At 38.7% G+C, this 21,834-nt stretch overlaps 2 protein-coding genes across 6 annotated transcripts in view; both read left to right on the top strand.

The window, feature by feature from the left end:
- The window catches only part of LOC100912642 (cytochrome P450 2J3-like), a 124,243-nt gene that overhangs the window by 38,650 nt on the left and 63,759 nt on the right, over positions 1–21,834 (top strand). The window lies entirely within an intron of this gene.
- Positions 1–21,834, top strand: part of Cyp2j10 (cytochrome P450, family 2, subfamily j, polypeptide 10) — a 34,824-nt gene that overhangs the window by 1,539 nt on the left and 11,451 nt on the right. For 2 of the 5 annotated variants that reach the window (XM_087549049.1, NM_001134980.2), the window contains 5 exon segments: positions 5,952–6,114; positions 8,385–8,534; positions 9,010–9,170; positions 14,066–14,242; positions 16,671–16,812. In XM_087549049.1, coding sequence (XP_087405175.1) covers positions 5,952–6,114; positions 8,385–8,534; positions 9,010–9,170; positions 14,066–14,242; positions 16,671–16,812 — 793 coding nt within the window. 5 annotated transcript variants of the gene reach the window in all.

Raw genomic sequence — 21,834 nt, 5'->3', positions numbered from 1 at the left:
ATTTTGTTATCGCCATTTTCCACAGGAAACAAAGTGACTACAAGCATAGAGAACCCCTGTCTCCCCTCTATGCTACAGCTGTCTCAGGTGTAGTCTCCACACACACTGAGAACCACGTCAGACACTAACCTGCTCTTCCGTGTCCCATGCAGCTGGAAGTGGAAGGCAGAAGAGCCTGCCATCTTTGGCCCTTACTCATCCCCCCATTTCTCTACCTTTCTTCTGACCTTTCATGTTTACAGTTTCCTTTCTGACCTCAAGCACCTCTTTTCTCCATTCCTTCAGAGGAACCTGTGGCAGAAGAACATTTCTTGGCTTTTCCTAACCTCAGAATGCTCATACCCACTCCCACACTCTTTCCCCTGATTGTACAACACTAGGTTGACTCTCTGTTGCATTTAAAGATTTTAGGGCCCACCCTCCTCTTTTCTTTCTGGCATTTCTGGTTTCTCCAGAAGTACTAAGATATTTTCTCTCTGCTTTCAATAGATTTCTCTGGTATTGCAGTTTCCTTGCTGGGGGTAGTTTTGCTTCACTGGGGGCTTTGTGCTGTTGGGTTCTTCATGGAAAGTTTGGGGAAAGTTTCCATAATTTTTCAAGAATTTCCTCTTCAGTGCTTTCTTTTTCCTGTTTTAGGCAGACGGCTGGACACAAGCACAGGTGTAGCATCTCTGCTGCCGGCTCCTGCTGTTTATCAGAGCTCTGTGTTTGCAGGGTGCACGTGCTTCTCGCCCCTGAGCTGCCCATGGCTGTGCTCGCATTCTCTGCTGAGCTCTTCTGTGCAAATCTGCACTTAGAACACAGGAGCTTTCTATTCTCACATTCCCCTTTGCTTCCTCTCTGAATTCTTCATTTCTTTGCTGAGACATGACAATATTTAAAAAAAAAATGTGACTTTTTTTTTAAAGTCTTTCAATATACAAGCTCTAAGGGCATCACCTCACAAGGCTTGAGATGTTCCAGTTTTAGGATGAGTAATTTTACTTGAAAAGGTAGACTGTTGGGGATCTGAATATTCATCTTTTTCAATGATGATTCGCAAGTAAATTTTCATCACAAAGAGTTGATAGTATGCATCTTGGTGACCTCGGTGTGTGGATCCCACAGAAATTCCCCTGAAAATTTCATTCCCACAGTGTGCTGAAAGTGAGGATAACTGCAGACCATCATAAGGGTCACACTTCACTATAAGGCCATAAAAGTCAAGGAGGTCTTCCTTCCTCTTTACTATGAGAAAGAGACACCTTATTACCATAGGAGAAGGGGAGAGATCAGAATCCCACCCCGTGCTTCTTTGAAGACTCTCTTGGTCACAGTGCAGCTGTGGACCTCATAGTTCTTCTCAGAGACTCAGCCCAGATGTGACAACAAGGCAGAGTAAGTGACAAGGCTTCACTTATGAACCCCACTCCTGCAACCCATTGAAAATTTGGAGAACTTTTTATGGTGAACACTATTTCACGGTGTTCAACCAAAAGTCATCAGGCAAAAAGGAAGAGATGTTGTCCGGCTAGTCAGCACTTTTTAATGGCTTTTGGCTAAAGACTGAAAACTGATTGGAGTTTACCTTCTGTCTGCTGCTGCTGTAATTAAGTGTGATTAAGAAATTATTTTACTTGACTCTGAGTTAATTAAAAATATTGATCTGTATCATTCTTTTGCTGTTACGTTAAGTCTGACCACAGGGCTTAGGTGAAATGCCTGGTGTCACAACCATGGTTCATGATGAAACTGAGACTGGGCTCTTCTTCCCAGTTGAGTTATATTTTATCTATTTATTTTATATTTATCTATTCACTGATCAATGGCTATAAACAAGTGAAGTAAAATGGTGCAGTACTCTTATAATTGTTTGGATTCTTGCCATAGGTAAATAATCCTCACATCTGGTGGGCTTCATCCTGGTTTGCATGCTTCTCTTGCTTCAGGCACACATGTGAGCTGCCATACTAGCATTTTCAATTAACACTGAGCAAACTTGCTGAGGAAACTAAGGGTCTGGCTTTCCAATGTTGTTTACCAGGGAAAGGGCAAACGATGTGATTTGTCTGTACACATACTCTCTGCCCTTCATGCTTACCATTTCATGGCATGATTAGGGGCTGCTTATTCATGCACTTATTAAGTGATAAACATTTATTAGGTACATACGATGATAGGCATAATGTAAGATAATCAGATAGGATCTAATACCAATTGTGCCATCAGATCAGATCATAATAGGTGGGAAGTTCTGAAGATAGCCATCTGGGAGTATGATGGCCTAAATTGGACAGCCATTAAAGGAATATTTAACAAATATCTAGCAGATTGCAACTATAAGTCATTCTAGTTGGAATAGCTGGCAAGAGTTAAAAGATAAGTGACAATGAAGGAGCCATCGTGTTCCGCATGTGGGAACTGTACTTCCCCTCTGCCTCAGTTTCTCTTGTTCCTCTAGTATACCTTACTGAATTATTGTAAGAACATTTTATTAAATATGTATTTTATTTATATTTATGCATATGTGTTTGTGTGTGTGTGTGTATGTGCGCGCACACACATGTACCTACAAAGGCCAGAAGTGGGCAATGTTAGATCCTTGGAAATGAATTAACAAGCAGTTGTGAGCCACCAACATGGGTGCTACAAACCAAACTGTGGTCCCCTGCAAGAGCAGGAAGGTATTTTAACCACCGTGCCCTGGAACATGCTTTATGTAAGAACAAATTCCAATGAGCATGAAGTAGTACGTAAATTATATATTCCCATGCATTACTACTTTGTCGTTTCATAGCACTCCAAATAAAATGGCGTAAACAAGATTAACACTTTTTTCCTCTCATAATGGGACCAAGATCCAGAGGCTGAATTTCCAAGATGCAAAGGCTGCTTTGTACCACAAGCTCACTTGAGAAGTCCAGTGTCTTTGTATTGCTACTCTCATTCTCAACTAGTTTCATGTGTTTGTACTCTGGGTAGTGGGGAAGGGGGATTGTCAAGCAAGAAACTCTGATGACCCATGACCCAGAATGCACACATCTACCCACGATATACTTCCACTGGCCATACCTAGAACAGCCAGGGAAAGAAATATTTCTCTTTCTTCTAAACATTCCCTCTACTGAACCTTGTTTCCTTATACTACATTTGGAGATTTCATTTCTATATTAATACCCTGTCTCTATTGCTTTTCTTCAAAAATATGTGTCTTGTTTTAATCAATTGTTCATTTTTCTTATTCATTATTCTACTTTAGAGCCCATTATGTCCTTTCTGGACTACCTTATATTTATAAAAATAACTGTTATGTATATTAATATTTTGCCTGCATGTATGTTATGCATTATATGTATGTCTTGTGTCCACAGAGACCAGAAAAGGGCATTGGATCTACTGAAACAGGAGTTACAGACTCAATAGTGAGTAGTTATGTAGGTGCAGGAAATAGAACCCAGATCATCAGGAAGAGCAGCCTTACCACTGAGCTATCTCTCCAGCCCTAACCTATATTACTTTTATTGTCTTTCTAAATTATTTTTTTCTTGGCTTAATGTTGCACAGTGAAAAGCAGTCCTGCCTTACGGCATATTGTGAGACACAATCTGAGTCTTAATCCAAATAAAATAAATACACAGGCAGAACTGACTCATTTGAGAATCATAAGGCTAGCGCTGTAGAGGTCAACTGATCTGCTGACCTCTACATGGTTGATAACAATATATATCAAGTTTAGTGATAACATTCTGCAAAAGTAGAAATCTGCACAAAGGATTTATAAAAATGGAAAAAGTCATTCATTCATCTCCGTACTTAGCCTCTGGATACTTCTCAAGTTCAAGCACCAAATCTGGGCGCTACATATTGCCAGTGAGGAGTCAGTTAGCTTAAACCAGTTTTTTGTTGTCTCTAGAACTTCTTAATTGGGCATTCACACATGAGATTAGAAATTCACTTCATTTTTATGACTGCATTGCTGATATCTCTTAAGACAAAATGTATTTACTCAATGGCTCTGCAGTTATGACCAGAGCACAGCAGTCTAGCTGGAATTAAATGACATTATTAAGGACAATGGGTAAAGAACAAAAGGAAAACTGAGTCTAGGCTCTGTCTTTAATGTGAGTGCAAGATTCTAAGATGAGACCACACCATTCTGTATGTTTTGACACTGTCCCCATAGTTCAGGTCTCAGAGTGGTAGGCTAACAGTGCATGAAAACGGAGATGGGGTAGAGACTCCAAGATATTTGAAGGAGTTGAACTCTTCTGTTGGATAGCACTGTTGCAGTTAAACAAGACACCACCATTACAGGTAGACACAAGGCAGAGATGTGGTCTACATAGTTCTGACTCTTGAACACGCAGGCAGGAGAACCTTTGATATTGCTAACACCTCCATTCAAACCAAACCATGCTTTGTGCATTGTGCACTTCATGGACACTCTTGTTCTCTCCCAAATATCTCCTCATGCCTCATGCTCATGACTGCTCATCACATGCTATCTTCCAGTAAACACTAAGGTCCCATGGGTAACTCAACATTTATACATTTGCCTTCAAATCTAACAAAATTCCTGGAAGCTTCTTTCCTTCAGGAAAAAGCTGGGTTTTTCTAAATTGCTTCACTACAACTTATTTGCCTTATCATAACGATGAAGAAAACCATAAATACTGTAGAACGATTATAAAGAGTAAAGTAAGTCACAAAGCTTACTGAGTATCCACTTTGTGGGTGTGGCTATCTGAGATCAGTAGGTTTCTGTCCTGGCTTTCACAATGCATTTGTATGCCTGAGCCCATGAAGACAGAGCTCATTCAATTCTCAGAGATGCAGTAGGTAGCTGAGTGCCTGGAAATAAACAACATGCTTTTCAAAGTGCTGATCTCATTCTTCCCCACAAAACTCTCTGTGGGGGGAGGGGTGGATTTTACTCTTTAATAACTGTGAATCCGAGTCTTAGAAGACATCATCTACCCCAAGAACCCACTCCTAGTGAACCATAAAGCCTACATGCTTACATCACATGGATCTTCAGAGATGTCTCTACTCAGACCTTCCACCCTTTACTGCATTTCCATATCTACTACTGATTAAATAGAGAGCATCTCTTTTCTACACTGATATTGTAACTTTTACTAGGGCTTCCGTGCTTGCTACAACAAACTTTTACTAGACTGTTCGACCTCTCTGAGGACTGATACCCTTATTTATCTGCCTTCACTTGATGCCAAGTTAGAGACCTGGCTTTCTCTAAAATACTTCTAGGGAAGCATTGATGCTTCCTCAAATGTTATTGTTGGAAATATAAATAAGAGTTTAAGGAGAAATTTCAAATACTAAAGTAAATTTAGAACTTTGGTGGAGGTTAGTTAAGAGAAGTATACTGAAACTTTCCCATTACACCAAGGTTCCTTTATCAGACACAGGTACACAGGCTTCCCACAGTGTTAGTCTCATTATTAACCATGTATATCTCATGTCTGGTAGACACTGAGTGGATGGTATTGTTCCCAAGATAAGCAGACACTTGGTTTTGTAAGACATACATGGAAGCTGTATAGCACAAAACACGCCCAGGCCATCTTTAGCCATTGACAGGTCATGTGTGTCTTATACTCTGCCTTCACTGGACCTTAGGATGCTTCATTAGAGATCTTGCTTATTTGTTGACACATATCCTTATATGTTCTTTTAGGAATGTGTGATAGAGGCCCACTCAATTCATACTCACCTATATAGCAATGACATTTTTATAAATTCATTTTAATTGAATTTCAATTTAGTTCAGAGGAGGAAAGAAAAATCTTCAGAAACACTTCTACATTCTGAGGTATATTCATTCATTCATTCATTCATTCATTCATGTTAACATACAGACCTCTAAACACTAGTCTGTTCAAATACATACATGTCTGCCATCCGTTGATACACTATCACAGGCATACTCTAACAATTGAAATGTGTTTCAGTTTGTGAAGAAGTATGGAAACCTAACTAGCCTGGACTTTGGAACTACCCCTTCAGTGGTCATAACTGGACTGCCCTTAATCAAAGAAGCCTTCACTAACATGGAACAAAACTTCCTGAATCGCCCTGTTACACCTCTCAGACAACGTGTCTTTAATAACAATGGTAAGTTTAATTAGCAGCACTATTGACTTCAGTGGGTTATTTAAAACAAACAAACAAACAAAAAGTCCATATGAATTTGGATGGAAAATATGACACCAGCCTGGAAAGGTTCCATGAAGAGCTGGGCAGAGAGAGTAAACAAATGATATGACCAAGAATGAAATAATCAAAAAAAAAAAAAGGAAATTGGTGCATATAATATTGTTTCTAGTAGAATATAAAGCATGTGTATGGTATGTCAAAGGTACCTCCATGTCTATAATTTTATAACACTCCTCTAACAAAGCCCTTCATGAAATGTTATCTTAAAAGTTAGCTGTTTATATTTCACAGATGAGAGCAACCATCAGAGGACTTGAGAGCATCTCCTTCTGAGAGAGTCTTGGAGAAATCATATGTCTTGCAAAATAACCCTAGAAGCAGGGATAGGAAGTTACAGCAGCAGCTTCCTCATCCAGATACATGTGCCATTACTTGCCTTTTCCAACTCTAGCCCTCAGCCTTAGGAAACAGATGAGAGGCTCCTTCCTCACACTGCTATTCTTCCTTATGGCTTCTTAAACTGCACCATTAAGGCCATGCCACACGGGGATCTCTAGCTTTCCAATTAGTTTTAGAATAGACTGGCGTGAGTGCATAAAGCAATCATTAAATCAGGTTATAAGCTTGAAAAGTGAAAACAGACTTCAACTCTTTTAACCTATGAAGGATTCACTTTTAGCCATATCCTAATTGCTCCTTGAAACAATCGACCATTAACTGTATATCATTGACTACATGATCTGCTGTGAGAAGCACAGCCATGGTCTTAAGTGATTAATAGTGAGCAAAATAGATAAAAAATAATTCTCACTTTGTAACAGTTAATAAATTGACCAAGATAGTCTGAATCAATTAGCTATCCTGAATAAAATTCCATCATGCTACTGATACAAAATGTATTAAAGGCATCCAAGTTGGCTTAGATTTAAAGGAAAGCTTTTGAATTAATGATATCCATTTAATAGTATGAAAGGTGCTAGGTAGGGAGAGAATATCCATGATGGGATGGATAAGAAGGCAAGGGTCTTAACAAACTGCAAAGCATCCAGTATGTCAAGTTTGCTATCTGAAGACCACATTTAAATGGACGTAACACTGCTGAGATCGGCACTAAGGAGCCCAGCTCTTAATTTTCACCATGACAGCAAAAGAAGCTCCTGAGTGATGTAGAATAGGAAGAAGATCAAACATGACACATCTCGAGGCTCATTTGTGATGCCAGGTAGAGAACAGAGGAAGGATAGCAAAGGTATCATGGTTTTAAATTACAAGAGGGTGGTTGAACACTCAAGGCACAAAAATGATAGGAGGTTAGACTGAGGTGGTGGCATTAAAGCCCCATGAACTAAAGTTATTCAAGAGAGAAGGCATTATGACATATGACTTAGATGCCAGAAAAATGGGGTTCTAAAGAGAGGTGGGACAAACAGGAACATTGGCAAGAGACAAGGGGATTGGTGGTGTTGACTTCTATTTGGTAATTTGGGGAATATAATAGTGACTTCTGTTGTACATGTGCTGAATCTAAATTCAGGTAACTGGCAAAGGGGTGTGTGTGTGTGTGTGTGTATGCACGTGTGTGTACATGTGTGTGCATGTATTATGCATGTATGTGTGTATGTGTGTGTGCATGTGTGTGTGCATGTGTGTGTACATGTGTGCGCGTGCGTGTGTGTGTTGTATGTATATGTGTGTGTTTGTGTGTGTATGTGTATGTATGTGTGTGTGTGTGTGTAATACTCATCTTGAGTTATTTTGTCATCTTTAGTAAAACCTATAATTTCTTTTTTGCTTCTCTAAAACTGTGTGCTTTTTCTTATTCTGAGTGCTTTTTTAGTATTCATTGAGACATAAAGAGACTTATATGTCTATTAATTAAATTGGGGTCTTTAGAACCAGAAAAGAATGAATTTGAACACCTGGATGCCTATTTACCTTTTTAATGTTTATTTTTCAATTTATTATCATGACTCAGTATTTTACCAATTGAAATGGACATTTTTTTAGTTGGTAATAAACACATAGCATTTCTGTCGGTACAAAATCATATGATACATAAGAAATATTTATGATCAGAACCTGTTAGCCACTTACATTAGGATTGTCTCTAGACAGCTATCAATTCCAATTTTGGCCTTTTGTTTTATCTATACACATATCTAATACAGTTTTTCTGGTACTAGTAAGCCAGAATCACAGTGCCATAATGCTGAATCTCTCTTTTCCAGGATTGATCATGTCCAATGGCCAGACATGGAAAGAGCAAAGAAGGTTCACAATGACGACACTCAAGAACTTTGGATTAGGGAAAAGGAGCTTAGAGCAACGCATACAGGAGGAGGCCAACTATCTTGTGGAGGCTATCGGAGTGGACAAAGGTGGGTATTTCACAAGGTGCTGCGGGAGGCCCTTGCCATTCCATTCAACGAACCGATTCTTTTAAGTTGTCTGAAGCTCACCTGCAGCGGGCACTGAGGATTGACCAGTGAACATCTGACTGGGATACTCTCCCTTGAAGTCTGCTATTTAATGGCACAAATAGATCATTAAACAGATCACTTAACTTAAACCCTGTTTATCTATGTGATTTCCCACATATTGACAATGTCTTTGAATAATGCCAGACAGCAGTAGTGGGCTGTGGCCAGAGCTTCTCATATTATCTTCTGTTGTGAATATTTTATGTCACACTGAATAGAGACTTCATAAAATAAAAAGAGAGAAAGAGAAAAGAAAGGGGGGAAAGAAGGAAGAAAAGAGGGGAAGAGAGAGAGAGAGAGAGAGAGAGAGAGAGAAACAAACCTATATCTTTGAAAGATTTATGAGATTTATGCTTCCCCTTCTCCCCTCCAGGACAGCCTTTTGACCCTCACTTCAAGATCAACAGTGCGGTTTCCAATATCATTTGCTCCATTACCTTTGGGGAGCGCTTTGAGTATGAGGACAGTCTATTTCAGGAGCTGCTGAGATTATTGGATGAGGCCTCATGTTTGGAGTCATCAATGATGTGCCAGGTACATTCTTCCTTTTTACATATTTTGGAAAGACTTTTGGATTGAGACTGATACTAAAACAGGTTTTCCTCTTTGTTTGGGGGACTCTTTCAAGGTAATATACACCTTAAAAAGATGAATTTGAGGGGCTGGAGAGATATCTCACTGCTTAAGAGCACAGACTACTCTTCCAGGGGTCCTAAGTTCAGTTCCCAGCAACCATCAGGTGGCGGCTTGCAGCCATCTGTAACTGGATCTGAAGCCTTCTTCTGGACTGCCTGAAGACAGTAACAATGTACTCATGCCTAAAATAAGTACATAATTCTTTTTAAAAAGTTGAATTTGATATAAATCTACTTATATGAACTTAGTACATACAAAACATTTCTAACATTTAATGGTCTATGTTGATATTTGCATTGGTACTTATACATATATGTGGGAATTTCCTTGTTTAAAAACAAATAGCAATGTTTTCATTGACTAGGATTGTCTCCTATGCTTCTCTCTTTCTCCCTCAGAGTTACCTGCTAAGTGTATGTTTTAGTTCATGAATTTATTTTAAGACCCCTCTTTCTACACTGTGCAGTGTCTGAATGGGATATCATTTTCTCTGTTGTTAAGTATTTGAGTTGTCCTAGGTTTAGGATATTAAGACTAATATATCCATGAATATTCTTGTGCCAGTGTGTATTGAACACATTGACTCCTTGAAGGTCTTAGTGTAATTTAAAATAAATTACTTAATATATTTTTGCAATTAATATTATTTCCTCATTCCCTTTCTTTCCTTTGAACACAAGTACCCTTCCTTGGTCTCCCTCAAATTCACAACCTCAATTTGTAGTTAGTTCTTGTTTCTTATGTATATGTATTAATGATTCTAAGCATGGTTATGTTTGTGTTCTATGTTTATGTTTCTAAGTACATAATACAACATTCTCAGTCTACATAATATGACCTTCAGGTATGTTTTCAAGGATAATCATTTGATGTTGGTTGACCAATTTCTGAGCTCTTTTCTGGGCAAGATTGTCTCTCTCATTCTCATCTATCATCAGACCCTCCAGCTCCCAAATAATGACATAGAGACTTACTATTATTTATTACAGCTTAAGCCTTAGCTCGCTGACCCCTAACAAGCTGATATTACTTAGTTAACTCACTTATTCTAGTTCATATTTGGCACATGACCTGTTACCCCTCACTCATCCTGGTATGTCCAACTTCTTTGAGTTTGACTGGCAGATCTTAACACCTCTTAATTTTTCTCACTGTTCCCATCCTGCCTGGAAGTCCCACTTTTCCTCTCCCATCTCAGCTATTGGCCATCAGACTTTTATTAGGCCAACCAGGAGGTGATAGAGGTGATAGAGTGTATTACAGAACACTAAGACAGTCGATTATCCATAAAAATAACAATACCAAAGTCTAGACAGTACTCGGCTCTCTGCTGGTAAAGAAGTCAACAGTTGAATGATACAAAGACAACCCAAATATCTTCTCCTTTTAGTTCAGTAAAAGGCTCTTTCTTTAATATCAATCAACTACAGATATACAATAAGAACAATACTCAGGTAAGAATTACAGTCATCATATCTAGTATTTGGCAACCTTAGAACGTAGTCCACTATCTTATCTTGATTAAGTCCAAAGTTCTGTACCTGAATAACTTTCTATCATAAATTGCATTTATCAACCTAAAATCATCTTCTTAGACCTGAAAACATTTTCTCAAATCCTAAACATCTTAAGCTTATATGTAACACTTTAATTATCTTCAACCTTATCCAAAACCTGAGAATGATAAATATTACCTGAGTAAATAGGAAATGTAGATCAAGCAGCTTCGAAAACTGCAGAAAGTCAGAGACTGATGGATGCCTAGACAGTCACCCAACTTTCCTCAGTAACCATCTTCACCCTACAGGCCAAGAATAGACTTATTTGTGAAGCAGGAAATTTGAAGAAATGGCCTACTTTGTCTTGACAAAATTTGTTACTTGATTCCCCAGTGTTCTACTTGTCCACAGTTTGGAGAGCATGCTGCCAGAAGTTGAAGCAAGGGCAGTTTTTTTGTCCATTGGCTAGCCTTGCCACATTTAAAGCAAACTTCATATGGAAGTTCTTCAATGCCCATCATCTTCTTTGAAGTAGTATGGGGATGCTGCCAAGAACTGACATGTCTCACTGTCATTAAAAAGCCTATTATTATTAAAACATCGTAAATGCCATATTTGGTGGGTCTCCAAAGTGTTTGAAGATGATCTATCTAAAGTCTATCAGAATAGGCAAACATTGCTCATATATATATATATATATATATATATATATATATATATATATAGAGAGAGAGAGAGAGAGAGTGAGAGAGAGAGAGAGAGAGCATCTACAGGGGCTGAATAAAGCTTACTTTTATAATTAACTAAACTAGCACCTAACAAGACTACAAGTTTGGTTTTTATAGGTGTCTAACTACTAACCTGCACTTCTTAATTATCCCAAACAGTTTATAATAGTGGCTTTCAAGGATTACAACATTACATTACATTTTAAATGAGTTGCATATAGGTAAAATACCTTAAACAAGAGAGGAAACATATGTATAGTATATTGTAACAAAAACAACAGTAAATTTGTATCAGTATAAAAAGTCCATGCCTATGTAAAATATTTGAGACTAATGGTTGCATTTTAGTTTAAAAGTAGATTCAATAATCTACTCTTTTATTCTATCATTCCTATATCCCCCTTTTTTCTTTTCATTCCTTCTCACCACTTTCCCCCTCACATTAGATAGGAAAGAAAGAAAGAAACATAGAGAAAAGAAAAGGAAAGAGAGGAGATCCCTGAATCTAACCTCTTTTACTTTGTTTCCTCTATGACCAAGATCATTCACTACTTAAAACCAACGCCCCCCAAATGAGGACAAACATCCATCACCCACTGAACAACCATGAAGCACCCACCCTACCTCTTGGGGATGGGAGTATTGTGTTCTTCAAATTATGTCCTGCAGTCTGGGGGCAACATTTTGGGGGGCCCTAAGAAAATTGGAATATTGACCAAGTCCTGCAAGAGCACGCTGTATTATTTGCTTTCCGATTTCTGTGAGATGGGAAAATACAGGGCTTACCTGAAGTCCTGATTGAAGCAGTCAGTGAGGTTGAACCACCTAAGCTAGCTACCTTGAAGTTGTACTGAATGCAAATTTTTAAGGAAACAGCAACTAAAGTTGTCTTTGAGACTGGATTACCTACTAGCTAGGCTGCCTTCTCTGGCCTCAGTGGGAGAGGATGCACCTAGCCTGGCAGAGACTTAAAGTGCCAGAGTTGGGGAGATATCAGGGAAGGGGAAAAAGGAAGGAATATGGGAGGGATGATGAGGATGAGGGCAATGAGAAGGCCGTAAAGTGAATAAGTAAAGAACAATTAAATTTAATTTAATTTAAAAAAGAATGAGATCAATAACACTTATTGTCTACACTATTTTATGAGTCTTATTTTAATTCTTAGTCATGGTAATTCCAAGTCCAGTAGCAACACTATTTTCCTTCCAGTAAGCAGAGCCTAGAAAGTCCATGGACATCAGTGAGATCCCAGCCAACTTCGAGGTGTGTGTATCAGAGGAAAAAAAATTAGGAGGAAACAAGGAGGTTTCCGAAAGTAATAATAAACATTCTTGGCATGACCAATCATATGGGACATTTTGTCAGACACTGGAAAAGCACATATTCATTTATTTTCCCTATCACCCTCTACATTAAAAAGGATACAGCATGATGTCTGCAAGCTGGTACAAGAGTATGCAAGCAATATTTATAAGCAATAGTCCACTAGACCCCTGTGTATTTCTTATATGGAATAGCATTCTGTGAGCAGATAGAATGAGATTCCACTAGTAAAGAGTCAAATATTAACATTTATTTAAATACTGATACAACTTAATGTTATTACTATTACTAAAATTATTAATATTGTTTTAACTTATCAAACCTGAAAGTAGCAGAAGTAACAACAGACATCTACCTTATTTTAAGTATCTTTAATGTTACACTGTGCTTTATTATCTATTTACTCCAAAACATAATTCTAATTTATTAACCGTCTACTTAATTTCAGTAAAGTTTGACATCTCACCATATAGAAATTAAATCATGTTGGAGACATGAGCATTCACAACTGCCTGCACAATTCACAAAAGTGGTAATTTTCCTGGGAGAAAATCCTTCCAAAGAATTAAAATTAAGGAAAATGGTGCTTATGTTTTCTATTACAAGCAATTAGCAAAGCTCCACACACTTGACTTTTGAGCACTACTTTCTTGGAGAGGAGAGCCCATGCTATTTTCAGAGATACTGTACATTTTCAATGAATACCAACGGCTTTGACCTGAAATATAGATGTCCTCAGTGTTATCATAGAGGCCATGACAGTTGGACTGTGTAGAGGAGCATGGATAATGAATATTTGGTAGATTCCGTATCTGTAGGGATTTTAGGTAGAAAACACTATGTTTGACTTTGAGTATGGTGAATGGCTCTTGAGAAATGCAAGTCAAGAAGTGAAACTATGTAATGACATTGGTAAATGTTCTCACTGGAAAATATTTACAAAATGATTTGAGAAGGTGCTAACATTGGAATCAGAAAATGTATTGACTAGTGTGCAAGCACTCAGATAATAGAGATGATGGTAGACACCAGGGACTAAGAGGCTAGAGTCATAAAATGTGCCGTGTTCCTGCTTATATTTTGTGTGACACAGTTGAAACACCTGTATATGCAGTGGTGAAAGGGAAAACAGAAACCAAGATGGCACCAAAGTTACCCCAAAGAAAACATGGAAAGAAGAGATTATTTAAAAACGTTGAAAAGTTACTTCATGTCACCAATGTTTTTTTATTTTCTTTATAAGCTCTACAATGTCTTTCCAACCATAATTAAATATCTTCCTGGATCACATCAAACAGTTTTGAGAAACTGGGAAAAACTGAAATTGTTTATTTCCTGTATGATGGACAGTCACCAGAAAGACTGGAACCCTGACGAACCAAGAGATTTCATTGATGCTTTCCTTACAGAAATGGCAAAGGTAAGGACAAGTTGCCTGTGTCTTCCTGGGAGTAAAACTGTGGTGGTTTAGATGATTCCAGTTGATCTTGCATCCTGCTGCCATATACTTAAGGGTCTAACACAGCCCTGATTGACTACTAGGTGAAGTTCTGTGCCCGTTAGACAGGTGACCCTCTTCTGCGAATTATGGAGATTCTATCACCAAGATGCCCCAAGCTCTCAGAGGGCAATGGTATCCTTTGATATTGTCTCCTTCCCTCCTCTTCAGTACCAAGCCTGTAGCATCTTTCTTCTCTCATCATCTTATTCCAGCTTTACATCTCCTCTCCCTGGTTCTTACGTTCCTCTAATAACAATAATTCAGGCTAATATTCCTCTCTGAAATGAATCACATTGGCAAAGTCAATTTTAGCTTATCAATTAACATGCATGGGTTATAAAATTAAAATCTGGGTAGCCTTGAAGATCACTGACTAGCATGTTGTGGGAATATAAATTATGAATAGTATTTTAGAAATGCAAAATAGCATTTTTGACATAAAATCTTGGAAAATGGCAGATACTGGCATTTTATGCTCCTCCTTATCCCTCACCTTTAGGTGACAAAACTATACACAAAGTCAAAGTAGCAATGAAACTGCAAAGCTCAAGTTTTCAAGGACTTAATCTAAGGCCAGTCATTTACCCCATCTTAGTCCCTACCACAGGGCACCAGCAAAGTTTAACCGAATGCTGGAGTTTAATGTCAAAGCTGGGGTGGGCCTTCTGTCTTCCGCTGACTGTGTATTAAAACTCTCCAATTAAATAAATGTCAGAAAGCAGTCAGCTGCATGTATATCTTACCTCTGTGTCATTGTGACAATACTCGACAGAAACAATTTATGATTGAAGATTTATTTTGGTTCACAATTTCAGGGTATTTTGATTCATTTTTACAGAAAATTAATGGCAGAGCATCTGAGCTCATGATAACAGAGGTTGTGGTGAAGCCTGCCCACCATTATGTACCAGGAAGCAGAAAGCAGAATCCAGGGCCTTTTTATAATTTTGAGTACCTTCTCTGGTGAGGGGCCCTCTGATGAACCATACTTCCTAATTCCCTGAACCTTCAAATTAGTTCCAACAAACTAGGAACCAGATATCAAAAGCATGAGCCTGTAGGTGTTTCAGGTTCAGATCATAACACTAATTGTGCCTCTAGAATTTCAGTAGGCCTCTGGCTAATCTACATCACTACATCTGACCAAGTGTGCAGTGGGAAATGCTTATCCAATCTCTCTTTTATTTCATCTTCCTGGCATAATTCAATAGAAGCAACATTTTATCCCTAGAGTGGGAGTCAAGTTGATTACTGTATGGAGTTCAAGTGTGAGACCATCAATGTCAAGAGCAACATTTACAAATGGATGCCCTCAGAGAAGGTTGTAAAGATAACATTATATTCTAAAGAAGAACTGATAGGTCCCAAGAAGTTTTGACAACGAATGATTAATGGGAGAGGAAGACAGCCAGTGATCATGGAGATTTTACTGAATTTCTGTAGTGAACAAAATATTTGTTGAATATTTGCTATATTTGTTCAACATTTCTATTTCACATAATTTACCATGATTAAAATTTGCATTGTATTATTCAGAGATTCCTAGAGGAACAGAAGTGAAAGTCATTGTATTAAATCTCACACATATGTGGACTACAGTCTGTATTCTAGCTAGTCCAACAATGACTATCTACCAATAGAAAGTCCAGGAATCTAGTAGTCATTCAGTCCATGAGGCTGGATATCTCAGCTGATCTTTAGTGTATGCCAGAAAAAAGCATACACTTAAAAGCAGGTTTTAAGGCCAGTGAAGGAATTCATTTGCCAGTGACAACAAGGGATAGCAGGTGATGAGCGAAAATGTCCGTCTTTCATGTCATCTATATAAGCTGTGGCCAGAGGTGTTGCCCAAATTCAAGATGGACCTTTGCCCCTCAAAACATCTGGCTAAAATGTGGAGGCATCTTCCTATGTTCAATGACTTAATTAAGAAAATCCTTCCCAGGGGTACCCAAAAACTATCACAAGTGTTCTCTTCCTGTTAAAAGAACTAAAACAGAGAAATGTAAATTGAGCACTCTAGGGCATTCTGTGACTTGGTGATGTAACTGATAAGTGCAAAAAAATTTAAAAAAAAGCTCTTTCTGTATCCAATAATTCCCATTTTTACTAAAGGCTTTTATAAAATTAGAGTCATAAAAGAACAATTGTTCTGATTTTTCACTGTCAAGTGCTTTTGATCAAGCTCTCACTTGAATGGGCACACCACTCTCCAATGAGAGGAAAGGGAATATCATTTAGAAAGGTTCCTTCTAAATTTGGTTTCCAGTTTTTAAATTCTGTTAATGAGATAATCACAAATCTTAAAACTAAAATAAAGAAAAAAAAAGCAAACTGTCTTCTCTAGTACCGAGACAAGACTACTACAAGTTTCAATAAAGAAAACCTCATCTACAGCACCCTGGACCTCTTCTTTGCTGGATCAGAGACAACATCTAACATACTTCGCTGGTCTCTGCTCTACATAACTACAAACCCAGAAGTACAAGGTGAGCATGGGCTGGATGTGCCTAGAGCAGGGAAAATGGTGCTTCTGAAAGTTGTTGTTTAGATGGGGCCAGAATAGTGGTGTGGAAAGAAATGAAACAGCTGTGAGATGAGCTGTTTTGGAGAACAGGCATGGCCTTCATATGTCCTGTCAGAATTGTGATGAGTCATGGGTGCAGACTTCATACTCTGTGCTTTAAAGGATCTTCAGTTAGGGTCAAATAGAGAAGCCAGCTGCCCTTGTGATAGTTTCCAGCAAAGAGGGAGAGTGCAAGGAAAAATCCACCAAGTCCTTCCTTTCCAGCAGTGCCTTCTCATTTTGTCATGGATATCACCAAGATACTTCACTCTGATACCTGGCATCCTATTGACGTTACCTCTGCTGTCCAGACTCAACCACACACACTCTGCATGGTGCCTCTCTACATTACATTTTCGCCATTGGCATTGCCCTAATTTTGCCTCTCTGTACAATATTGGGCTTCCCATCTACCAAAAATGTACTATCCCAATTTCTTGAGCTTCCAGAAGAATTTTCTCAGATACTACCCCATAAAATGTTGTCAAATCTGCAAAGAATTTACTGCCTAGTAAACTGCTTCCATGTTCTCCCCCGAGAGTTTACGCCATGCTCCCCATGACGGGCTGTGCACATTCTTTACATCTCCATGGGAATTTTCAGTCTTTCAAAAAGAGTGGCTGATCCCATCATTTTTATTCCTGTGGATTATAGAAAAGTTTTTCACATGAAAGATAAGAATATTTTCATGTCCTGAAACAGTTTTTTAAAAATTTAGGCAATAGTTTATGAGTGAAGGATAAAGATACTATAGCACACTCAAACTGAAAGATCCCACGCAGAGAGACCCTTACTCAAGTCTTGGGAAATCGTGGACCCCAGACACAGAGAGACCATTTTGGATGTAATAAGCAAAGGCGAGGTTTATTGCGGAGACCTATTACAGAGATCTCCGGGCCGACATGTAGGAGACAGAGGTGTCGACCCCGAGAGGCTGGGAGAAAGAGTATTTAAAGGCAGAGGCTGTGAGCACCAGGGGATGGGGGGATGTCAAAGGGGAAGGCACCACAAGTTACAAGATTGTTTTATGGCTCCAGGAGATAAGGGGGCGCCAGAAGGTTTTATGGCCCCCTGGTTCCTGGAACAGAGCTACTAAATCAGGAGAACGGTCCGGTCTTCAGGTCCTCATTATTTTTAAAAGTTTGTCAGGATTGATGAAGCATTTGTATTTGAAACACCTCTGGTTAGGCTTGGGCTGCCCGGTTTCTTGGAGTGCTCTCTGCAGGACACAATGGCTGAAAAGCACAAGTAGGGGCTTATCAGGGTCTGGAGGACATCTGGTTAAAGTATGACTCTGAGTGAGCTGGGGGGATGTCTTTGGATGGTTTATGGGTCAGTCCTCGATAGCCTGAGCTGGTTTTTGTATTCCTTTTCTTTTCTTTATGGCCTGCTATTCCTGGCGGCAGGGCTTAGCCCTGAGTCTGTGGCTTTTGGGGCTTACTCTTTTAATTTTATATTTTTATATTTTTAAACCTTAAATTCGTATAATTTTCCTTTCAAAACCAAATATTTTCCCTAAGATGAAAACAAGAGTAGTGATCTCAATGTCTTCCTTATAGTAAAGATCAGATGGTCATTTCTTCAACTCCATCCACTTTTTGAGACAAGATCTTTCACTGTCTCAATCTCACCAAGTAAAAAGACTCTCTTGCCAGTGTGCCACAGAAATCTGTCTGTCTCTGCCTTTCCCCAGTGTACTGGGATAGAAGTAGATGCCACCACACCTGAAATCGTTTTAAATGGATTCTAGGGAGCAAACTCAGATCCTCATGTTTGCATAGCTATCACTTTATTTATTGAGCTTTCTTTGATCACCAGGCTTTTTTCTTTATTGATGTAAAATGTATGTATTTTTATCTATTATTTTTAAGTGTTTGTTACCTACAATTCTGTTGCAGTGATATAACAGTACAACCAAAACCGATTTCTAGATTGGAGAGATAACAACTGACAGTCTATAACTATGCAGGATGTATGGCAGTGACCAAGAAGCTGAGACATCACATCTCAACTGCAAACATAAAACAAAGAGCAAACTGGAAGTAGGGCAGGGATAGAACCCGCAGGGCCATCCCCAGTGGCATGCTTCTTCCATCAAGGAGTTAATTCCTAAAGGATCCACGGATTCCCAAACCACTTCCAAGAACTAAGTGTTTAAATACTAGAGCCTGTACAGACATTTCTCAACTAATCCTCTTCATTTGGGCCATTGTTCTCTATAGACGCATGGTATGTCATGATGCAAATGCATTTAGTCTAATTTAAAAGTCCCCATAGTCTTTTTTTAATGTTAATGAATTTTTATTAGATATATTTCTTTATTTACATTTCAAATGTTATTCCCTTTCCCAGTTTCCTGTCCACAAGACCACTATCCCCTCTCCTTTCCCCTCCCCATATGGGTGTTTCCTCCCATCAGTCCCCCTTTACCACCAACATTCCCCTGTACTGGGGGTCCAACCTTGGCAGAACCAAGGGCTTCCCCTTCCACTGGTGCCCCAACAAGGTTATTCTCTACCACATATGCAGTTGGAACCCAGGGTCAGTCCATGTATAGTCTTTCAGTAGTGGTTTAATCCCTGGAAAGTCTGGTTGGTTGGCATTGTTGTTCTTATGGAGTTGCAAGCCCCTTCAGAATCTTTCAATCTTTCCTCTAATTCCCCCAAAGGGAGTCCCATTCTCAGTTCAGTGGTTTGCTGCTAACATTCACCTCTGTATTTGACAAGCACTGGTTGTGTCTCTCAGGAGAGATCTATATCCTGTCCCTTTCAGCATGCACTTCTTAGCTTCATCAGTCTTCTCTAGTTTGGGTGGCTGTATATATATGGGCCAAATGTGGGGCAGGCTCTGAATGGCCATTCTTCAGTCCCTGCTGTAAACTTTGCCTCCATATCCATATCTTCTGAGATCTTCTTCAATTTCTTTCTTCAAAGACTTGAAGATCTTGTCATACATATCTTTCACTTGCTTGGTTAAAGTCACACCAAGATATTTTATATTATTTGAGACTATTGTCAAGAGTGTCATTTCCCTAATTTCTTTCTCAGCTGTTTATCCTTTGAGAAGGTGAAGGCTACTGATTTGATTGAGTTAATTTTATACCCAGAAATTTTGTTGAAGTGGTTTAGTAGTTCTCTGGTGGAACTTTTGGGGTCACTTAAATATACCATTCTATCATCTGCAAATAGTGATACTTTGACTTCTTCCCTTCCAATTCGGATCCCTTTGACCTCCTTTCATTGTCCAATTGCTCTGGCTAGGACTTCAAGAACTATACTGAATAAGTAGTGAGAGAGTGTGCAGCCTTGTCTAGTCCCTGATTTTAGTGGGATTGCTTCAAGTTTCTCTCCATTTAGTTTGATGTTAGCTACTGGTTTGCTGTATATGGCTTTTACTATGTTTAGGTATGGGCCTTGAATTCCTGATCTTTCCAGGACTTTTATCATGAAGGGGTGTTGAATTTTTTCAAATGCTTTCTCAGCATCTAATGAAATGATCATGTGTTTTTTATCTTTGAGTTTGTTTATATAGTGAATTACATTGATGATTTCCGTATATTAAACCATCCCTGGGATGAAGTCTTATCTCTTCCCTAGGTTTTCTGTCTCCAGGGTTGTCTCCCTTTGTGCTTTCTTTATTGTTTCTATTTCCATTTTTAAATCCTGGATGGTTTCGTTCTATTCCTTCACCTGTTTGGTTGTGTTTTCCTGTAATTCTTTCAGGGATTTTTGTGTTTCCTCTTTAAGGACTTCTACTTGTTAACTTGTGTTGTCCTGCATTTCTTTAAGGGAGTTATTTATGACCTTCTTAAAATCCTCCATCACCATCATAAAATGTGATTTTAAATCTAAATCTTGGTTTTCTGGTTATTTGGATATCCAGTATTTTCTTTGAGGGAACAACTGGGCTCTGATGATTCCAAGCAGTCTTGGTTTCTGTTACTTAGGTTCCTGCACTTGCCTCTCAACATTGGACTCTGACCTCATAGGTAGCAATGAATAGCCTAGTAAGAGCACCAGTGGAAGGGGAAGCCCTGGGTCCTGCCAAGACTGGACCCCCAGTGAATGGGATTCTTGGGGGGAGGGCGGTAATGGGGGGAGGATGGGGAGAGGAACACCATATAGAAGGGGAGAGGGAGGGGTTAGGAGGATGTTGGCCTGGAAACCAGGAAAGGGAATAACATTTGAAATGTAAATAAGAAATACCCAATTTAATAAAGATGAAAACAAAAACAAAAACAAAAACAAAAAACCTAACATGCTTAGGTTTCCCAGAGCAGCAACCCCATTTCTTTTTATCATTTTCTGCATTAGTTACTCTTCTATGACTGGATAAAACTCATGACCAAAAGTAGTCAACAGAAGGAAAAGATTCTTTTGGTTTATGGTACCAAGAAGAGACTCCATAAAAGTGGGGAAGGCTTGGCAGCTGATAGCCAGAGCAAAACCAAAAATAACATCTCAACTATACACAGGAAACAGAAAGTTATTCAAAACTGACATCAGTGACAACATTCTTCCAGCAAAACTACACTTGCTAAAGATTCTCTATCTTCCACAAACAATACCAAGAACTGGAAGGAAGTGTCCAGATTCCCCGAGCCTATGGGAAACATTTTTATTCAAACTTCTACAATATGCTTATTGGGTTATAATTTAAAATGCATGTCTGCCTGAACATTTACATTTTACAAACCATGAAAGCTACTGTGGATCAGATTTGATTTCTATATCAAAGGCTCCAGAATATCAGTAGATTTACATGACATTTACTGCACCCATGTTTATTTTGCATTATGCTCCATAATCAAGAGATAGGACTAACCAGAGCATCAGTGGACTGTGAATGGATAAAGAATGACATCCATGACCTAGAAACACAAGTCAGTCATGAGGAAAAGTAGTTTTGATAAGTATTCTAGCATAGATGAGCTTTTAGGACACAG

This window comes from Rattus norvegicus, chromosome 5 (genome assembly GCF_021556685.1).
Source record: "Rattus norvegicus strain SHRSP/BbbUtx chromosome 5, alternate assembly SHRSP_T2T, whole genome shotgun sequence".
NCBI classification, from domain to species: Eukaryota; Metazoa; Chordata; class Mammalia; order Rodentia; family Muridae; genus Rattus; species Rattus norvegicus.
The sequence above is the reverse complement of the archived record's forward strand: the minus strand, read 5'-3'. Positions and strand labels throughout refer to the sequence as shown.